We start from the raw sequence: 8,508 nt of genomic DNA, 5'->3' as shown, positions 1-8,508 counted from the left end.
AGACAAACTGAGCACATAGACACCTACCCGCTTGTCTATGGGTGCATACTGTACTGTGTATTGCCCATCGCTTCAGGGGAGCAGAGGGCGCTTAATTGCATCAGTGGAAATGACTTGCTCTGGAATCCGGAAACGATGCACAGCAAAACATTAAAATTCACCAAAGTCATGCAAAGAGAATACTTTAAGTTTTCGCAGCAAGGTTCACAAACAGACTATTGTACTCAAGCAAATATTGAAGCACATGCTGGTGCACCAAGTTGACTACAAATGGAAGTGAGGTCAAGGACGAAACTCCACACTGGCATTCACTGACCCGATGCCATCTAACATTTGTGCGTATGTATTTGCAACTACTGCACAATGACTCTCTCTCGTTCCTCTATGTCGACAAAGTGGATTCACTCTTCCTCCACGGACACCGCGTTGGAATTTTTCAATGCCTTTGAATGAGGGTAAATGTTCTTCTAATTAGAAGCTGGTGCCAGTGTGCCACCTGCATCTGACTTTCCTCGACCCCTCGTATGTGAAAATAGGGAGTGGAAAAGTCCTTCTGCATTGTGCTGATGGCATTCTGCGTAGAAGAAGTGACTCTCAGTAACTTGACCCTGTTGCTTTTTCCTCATTTGTCTGATTGGAGTTAGTGTTCCATGGTGCTCCGTTTGATGCAGGGAATACGCCATTTATAATTCAATCTACCAACTTTACTAAAGCTAGTACTAACTTACGTATTCTAAGCAAATATTCCACCAATGCTAGTGCCACGAATGTAGGTGCAGCCCTAGTTGTGGCAATCATGGCAACGAGGTTCCATGCAACATCCAAAATCTGTCGGCCAACATAATAAATAACGCAGAATATCTGCAAAGTAAGTAAATCTTTTGACGTAATGTTTCGCATTGATGAAGAATTACTTAGTAAATTAATTGGTGAATGCGAACTGCGTCAATGTGGTATGGCTTTGTGGCATTAACACATTTTCGCCGACCTTTTCAGTTTAAGTGCCTGCTGCAAATATTCCTCATTGTCTTAATGAAGCATTTTGAGATTCAACTTTTCTTCAGAAGTTGTTAAAAATTATAAAGGCTCATATGAATAAGGCATGTGTATCACTGACTACTTTTCATATTTCAGCAACTATAATAGTATATTAGGCAAACTTGCAAGCAGTATCCACCTATTACTTGCATAAATAAATTCGAGTGTGTCAACGATGCACTTGCAGAGAGGAGGAATCAAAATAGCTTCTTTATTAACAGTGTTAACACATAATGCGAACTCATAATGCACAAATAGTGTATTTACAAAATGATTGCCCTCCTGTCGTTGTTATATTAGCATGAAACGAGATTCTACCACGAATAGACTACTGCAAGCTGGTTAGAACGAAGTCACAATGTGTTGGCGATCATCGCAGCACTATAGAGTCGCCAAACTATGGATGACAGGTAAGTGCGATTTGAATATTTTGATTCTCACTAGTCAGGAATCGAATTGGACAATCACTTCTTATGGCAAGTTTTGCGTTCTGCATTTGTTTACAAATGCATGATGCATTGGTGAGTCTCTGGCATACTGCGTTCCCACACAACGACGAATTCGCCCACTGCTGGCACGAAACGAAGCAGCCTGTTTCAGAATCTTACAGCAAACCCCTATTTTTGCCCTTGCATTGGACGCACTTCAATGGAAATCAGAATGGTTTGAATCTCAACCATTGGTTGATCACAGCGGTGACGTCTGCTTCAAATACATGCAAATCCTGGGATTCAGACCAAAAGTCACACAGGTGCACGAGTTTTATTCAGATTTCCGTCCATCCTTAAATTAGCAATAAACGAGTAAGTTTTTATAAAGTTGAGGGAAATTCCATGCATTGGGAAGAGGTGAAATGCACTTTAGATTAAGTGAATTGTTCCACTAAGTCATGTCTTCTCGGACTACCACCCTCTGATTCATGTTGCTCCAGCTATTGCCGTTGTCTTCCAGCGGTTCTGCAAGTTCATGTTAAACCTTACAATGCACTTGAGTAAATACAACTTGGGCCATCTTCTCAACACTCAGTTCTATTCACTTCACCTACTTCGCCTCATTTTTGCTTGAGATGCAACTAAGCTGTGATCCTTCCTGAAGGACATTTGATGTGAGTGTGAGAAGGGATCTTGGGTATGATCAACGTTCTAAGTGGAAGGCCGACTATTTGCCGCTTGAAGTTCAAATCCGCTTTGATGCTGGATGCCGTCTTTCCTTCACCATTTGTCCTGTGTCTCAATAAGAGAAAGTGGAAGATGGAGCATCTAAATAAGTTCTCGTGAAAGCAGGCTTGGTCCACACCATGCAATTATATGGTCATTTGTCTTGTTTTCTAGAAAGAATTCAGTCCATTCTTAGCAGGGTGCTTACATTTAGGCAGAGATTTAGGTATGTCATCAAAAAGGTGCACCATTTTTCGACTAACATAGACCGCATTATTTGACAGTCCAATCTTCTCTCGCTATACATAGTTCTCTAAATTAAAATAACACCTTAAATACTTTCACTTTGTTTCCCCTAACTTCAATTCGACAAGCTTTGCATATGGAAAGGGAATGGGGTGGTATGCACTTGCCTATCCATTAACATTAAAGGTTATTTTGTTAGGCCTCATCCAATAGAATTTCATACCCTTCTTCATAGGGCAGGGAACTAAAATTAGTCTACACAGCTGTTATATTGGAGACAATCACGAAGTTAACTCTAAGGTGCAATTTCATACTTTGTACTGCAAAATGTAACTTTAAAAAATCGGAGCGCTGTCATTATTCAACAGCCTTAGAATTACTACATGGTTAGATCTACCTCCCATGACGACATCACCAGTAGTGTCCCAGACTATCCTGCGTGTTTTATGAGGTGTATTAATTAAGAAGCCTTGAAAGACGTTGGTGGCCTGAGAATGCAGTCCTACCATCACAACAGAATGCTAATAAGCAAGTGTCACAGACTTATATCAAAGCTGACAAACATTTTACCATATTCACAGAGCATTGTAGAGCATTATAAGAAACCGTGTTCTATTTTTGCGAGAGGCACATGAGAACGTTTGATGCTGCCTCAAAGGAAGCTAAAAAGCAAACAAATGGAAACTGATTAATGTGTGTTGTCACTTAAAAACGCAATCCATTTTCAAATAGGCGAATGATCGGTAAGCACTTATTGCCATTTGGAATCGTTTCTGTGGACATCAACAACCGCTATCATAGGCAATTTATTAAATGAATGATGAAGAATTTCGCGCACTAAGATCCACGGCCTGCTAAAACAGGTAGTTAAAAACTAAGTATTTTTAAGCTTGTGTTGCAAAGGGGTTGCTGCCTAAAATTATGGGAGGCTGAATGACAACAGGAAATATTAATAACTTACGGCTTTGTTAACAAACAGGCGTTTTGTCTCATTTCATCCGAATAACCCGTACCACACACCTATAAACCAAAAGATACGAAGGAGACACATGAGCAGGCATTATGAACGGAGGGTGGTAGATGGGGGATTACATACGAAAATGATGTAAACCCATGTGCTCTTGTAGTTTATTCCATGCCGGAAAATCCTTATAGCATTCCGAACAGTAATAGCGTAGTCCTGAATCCGCTGTATTCTGAACTGCAACAGATTGAAATACGAATTTGTTCGATGTTTGCTTAAGAAACAAAGTATGGTAGATCAAAAAGGAAATTTGCATGCAGTTAGGGTAAAGCATCTGCAAACTCACTAATGTGGTCGGTAATATAGTGCTTGAGAAGTAATTTAAACCGATCAAAACGTACTGTGCACTGAGAGCAGGCATTGTGATTCGAGACTATCTTACAGGCGGAAGCAAAAATTCGTGATAATTATAGCAAAAATGAGAAGACGAAGACAAAACATTGAGGATATTTTGCACATTATCTTACATTTTTGATGCAATAAAACTGCACCACTGGTTTTAAATGTTGCCCAGCAAACCGGGCAATATCCAGGGATGGTTACTAAATTATTTAAAACAGCAAACGTAAGGTGTTTTGCATTTTTTTGGATTCAAAAACGACTTTGCATAATGAAAAATAAAAGCTTTGATTTGCTTATTCTGATATGTTGTTTAAGTCAAATTGGCAATATGGTTGATCACTTCGCTTAGTTTATTTTTACTTAATGGAGATCTTGTGCATAAAGCTTGCTTTCAAAATACAAAAGGCGCCTACCTCGATGACTGCGTTTCATGTGTGCTCGGAATATGGTAGGGCTATTGAACGACATGGAGCATAATGAACAAGGACATGTGTCCATTCTCGCCAACAGCTAAGCGTCGTGTGAATATCTCAAAACAGTGCTTGCACCGCAATTTAGATCCAATTGAAGGTCCTTGGATCACTGATCGCGTATGTAGCTCAAACTTTCTAATGAAACATGCTTTAAGTAAATTCTACTCCACTGATTCTGCCACCCCATCATGTTTTTACCTAGTAATCTTTTGGATTTGGATTTGCAATTAAAATTAAGCAAAATAGTGAGTGATTTGTGTAATGGGCCAATTAATGTGCAATTGTAGTCACTTCTACACAAATGTTCAACCTTAGGAATTTGAATTCTCATTAATTGGATGCATGCTAGTCGCTTATGATTCCTTAATTTTCCTTACATTTGTCGATTTTTTGCTTGTTTTATTCTACGGTGTACGCAATGAGGATTTTGAAAAGTGACTTTAAATATTCCTAGTACTTCTCCTTTACTAGTGTGAGATCATCTGGTTGTGCCATTTTACAGCCAGGAGGATCCAAGAGTATTTTATTTACCATTTGAGATTTTATTATGTTAGTGTAGGACGAATTTGTGGTTTTACTTGTAACTTTTGCCGCTTGCGCAGCATATTGAATGAAGATTTTGGCAGACTTCTCTTCTAGGTGAAAATTATTGCTGTATGCTCTCGTCATTTTGTGCCGCCTTGAGAGAGACGTCCAAAATATGTTAACATGTTGAGTCGTGGGTAACGAGAATGTGTGCTGTTGCGAGCCTGTTATTTTCCACAATTTAAATGCATTGATCCGAACCATAATTTGCAACCGATTGTACGATATTTCGTAGTTTCTTGACTATATTTGGTAAACCGTTGAATTTTTTGCAAAATAAAAGAGTCACAATCAAGCAAAAGAACGCTTCGTTTAACTTTCAGCTCCTTTTAACTTACTAAGACTGCGGGACACTTATTTGCCGAGAACAGTAGATGACATGGAAGTGGGTAGGCTTAACTGCAAGGAATCGATGTAGAGAAACAGCATCAGGTTTCCTGATGCGAACATTGTGTCTCTACTCCCATTTGGCATAGTCATCTGAAAAGAGGGAATCAATGACTTCTATTTGACAAAACCCTTTTTGCATTTCTTACTTACGATCCGAATAGCTGGATAGCTAACGGCTTAAGGTAGCATTCCTCTCTTGCATTAATTTATATGAAGTAAGGCGCAAACAAATGACAATTGAAAGGGATTCAGTGGTCTTACCGAACCAAATAATTGATGGAATAGGGGTGTAGCTTAGAATTTCTTATTGGTACCGACAGGTGAGTGTTAGAGTTAAAGAATGAGGTAATGAGTACAAATTTTGTTTAAGGAAACGTGACTGACAGATTGACACTTAGTGATGACGGGATTTAGTAGGCTGATTACACTACTAGATGTAACTGTTAGTGCAAAGATTCCGTTGTAGTAGCACCAATAATGCATTTTTTGCAGCCACTGGCAGTGTCCTTGATGACCTCCTCGTCTTCAATAGCGTAGGTGCCTGTACAATCCAAGTGTGATAACGATCGGCTTCTCCTACTCTTGCTCAATTGTTATACTCATCTGGCACCCACCTTTCGTTATTACCTGTCAATTGGTACAGTGTACGGCCTTGCGGATGGCACAATGCACTGTCATACACAAATATATGGAAGAGAAGAACACACACCAAATTCTCTTCTTTCATTGTTCGTGTTCCTATGTCTGTGTCTGTCTGCCTGTGAATGCGTATTCATGGGTATGTGTGGGTGAGATTGTGTTAGCCTTCTCATTTTGAGGCAATAATAGAGTATACTTTATTAATTAGAGGACTCGATGGGTTTCGTTGACCTTTACAAGTCGTAATGTTATATCGTGCAATATCAGCTGCGATGTTCTACCAAGGATTGCCGATGGCACATCAGCGGAGGTAAAATAGCATTCGAGAGAGTCTGAGTAGGTGTAAACTTGGTGCTCAACAACTTTGCAATAAACTTTAATTTTTCGTTTTTTGGTTGAATGATTTAAAAATGATTGTAAATGAGCTACACAGATTTTGTCAAAGCACTCATCTACTTATTGCTTTCACCTGAGAATTTGGATTATGCCTTGCTGAAGTACACAAGGCAACTTTCTAACCTATTAAAAAGTGCAATTTTACCACTCAGTTGAACGAATCAGCAAAGGGACATTTCCGTACATCTATTATAGCAGGTTGGATTTGACCTTATTTTGCCCTTTAAGCTTTGCATTCTAGTGGTGTATGTGGAGGCAAATCTGATTCCTACTGTTTCCATAATCACTCTGGATATGGCGCCTCCATTAATTCATCGGTAACCATCATACTGAAATCCATCTTTCTATCAGCTTGCAAAGCGAACCATTACACTCAGTCGGATCCCATGTGACACTGACCTAAGAAAGTGACAATGAGACGCTTTTATCGAAGCGACGCCTGAGAGCGTGCTGAACATGCGGTGCGTCAACTCTCTTTACGGGAGTTGTCCTTATCTCAAAGAGGTGGTATTGACAACGAACAGTCTAGCAACTCACACAAAGCGCCATCTTGCTGCACCTCACAAATGCCATTGGTAAATGACTGGTCAACGGATTATTCGGACGGACTTAAAAGCGAATGATTGAAAAGCTTAACTCCTACGCCGGTGACGGACAAGGGGAACATCCAAAAGGCTTCCTCCATTCTATCATATTAAAACGTAAAGAAGGGTCCACCTCAATAATTTGTCCGTATAACCAATCATCACTCAATTCATAGCAAACACGGGAAATCGTCTTGCTAGAGGCTGCATAAATCACTTTTACCGGGTTGCGTTTGTGCGCATGTGTATGGAAAATGTTTGTTTATATTTTGTGACGCTAGATTCGGTGTTCGCCTGCAGGGTAGTTGGGTATGTTCCTTTGGCAACCGTGAGATAAAAATTGCGATTACGTTTGTTGCAGAGCTGTAACTTCTCAACAAAGGGCAAATCTTGTCACCGTCAGGTTACATTCGGCTTTTACAAGAGCAAAAGTCCTCCTAAGTACTCCAAAGCAAAACGGGTTTTTCGTATTAATGCATAACAAACGAAAGTCTGCTGAGATCCAGTTTCTGTTTACTCACTTATAGCATTCTTTTCCTTTTAATCACCGCTTAAGTTGAGCAGCTCTGTGACACCTCGAGTTGTAGGCAAATCTAAGTGGCCACCTTCACAGAGCTGCTGAGTCTGCACTTGCCCCAGGACTTATGCCCTACATGAGCTCTCTTTCTAATTGCCTAAAAGATTTTTGTCAGAGTCGAATCATACAAATTTTTTGATAGCAATTTAAGGTGACCTGTCTTGCGTCAACCAATAAAATCAGCAAAAGTTTACTTGGCTCCCTTCGGCAGACAGTTTTACACTTCGAGGTTGGAAACAGTGGATCCTATCGAAGTACATGCAACTTTTGTTTCCTGACCACTGTTTTAACTAAGCAGACTTATAAGGACAAAGTTACATTTAGTCCCTACATTAGTAATGACATCGACATCAGAAAATAGTCCCTTCACACACATCCATCTCCGCTCTTCCCTTATGATAACCAGTTTCCACCCTTCGATATCGTCCCTATCATTATCACGTTGGATGGCTATTACAAAGTGTCCTCTTATGTATAATTTTGTATCATATTAATACGGGGAGATGAGTAAACACTTTTTGGAGCGCCCTACGGTAGTGGCCAATGATAGGGTCATTTCGATAGAGGCAGTGAAGGTGTGAGATGACACTGTTTCAGATGGGAATGTGAGGAAGACCACCAAGTTAGCTAAAGCATGTGTGACATCAACGCACTTCTAATACCCCTTCTGTGACACTCAACACGATGCATTTTGCCCAAAGTAAAGTCAATTGGTAACATCACCGTATTAACATTTTTCACCACGTCTGCTATGCGTTTGGTCAGGTCCACACAGTACTGCAGTTCGGAGAACTAGGAAAAGAGGCAGTTCAATGGAGAGTCTGGATCAAAATATGACAGTCTAACTTGAATAATACTGATTGGTCGGGCCTACATGGGATTTCCAAATCCGTTTTTCTTAAGTTCTCTACTCTGTTCACCTAATCATCAGATTCGACAAGTTTGAATGCATTTCTGAAGTGGAAGAAGATCAGCCAAGGAGGAGATATGTACCCGCACCCAGTTAGAAGAGCATTTACCCTCATTCAAAGGCATTGTCTATGTGCTCAGTTTGTCC

The 8,508-nt window shown here is 40.1% G+C and overlaps 1 protein-coding gene across 1 annotated transcript in view; it reads right to left on the bottom strand. All coding sequences in view use genetic code 11, as the record gives it.

Moving 5' to 3' along the window:
- Nucleotides 1-4,386: 4,386 nt before the first annotated feature.
- EGR_08910 (hypothetical protein) overlaps nucleotides 4,387-8,508 on the bottom strand; it is a gene marked incomplete at both ends in the record, with an annotated part of 9,510 nt that continues 5,388 nt past the window's right edge. Inside the window, 3 exons of the mRNA XM_024498159.1 lie at nucleotides 4,387-4,590; nucleotides 4,749-5,108; nucleotides 6,243-6,319. Coding sequence (XP_024347444.1) covers nucleotides 4,387-4,590; nucleotides 4,749-5,108; nucleotides 6,243-6,319 — 641 coding nt within the window. The remainder of the gene's footprint in view (nucleotides 4,591-4,748; nucleotides 5,109-6,242; nucleotides 6,320-8,508) is intronic.

This window comes from Echinococcus granulosus (assembly GCF_000524195.1).
Source record: "Echinococcus granulosus chromosome Unknown EG_S00123, whole genome shotgun sequence".
Taxonomy (NCBI): Eukaryota; Metazoa; Platyhelminthes; class Cestoda; order Cyclophyllidea; family Taeniidae; genus Echinococcus; species Echinococcus granulosus.
This window is presented reverse-complemented; position numbering and strand designations above follow the sequence as displayed.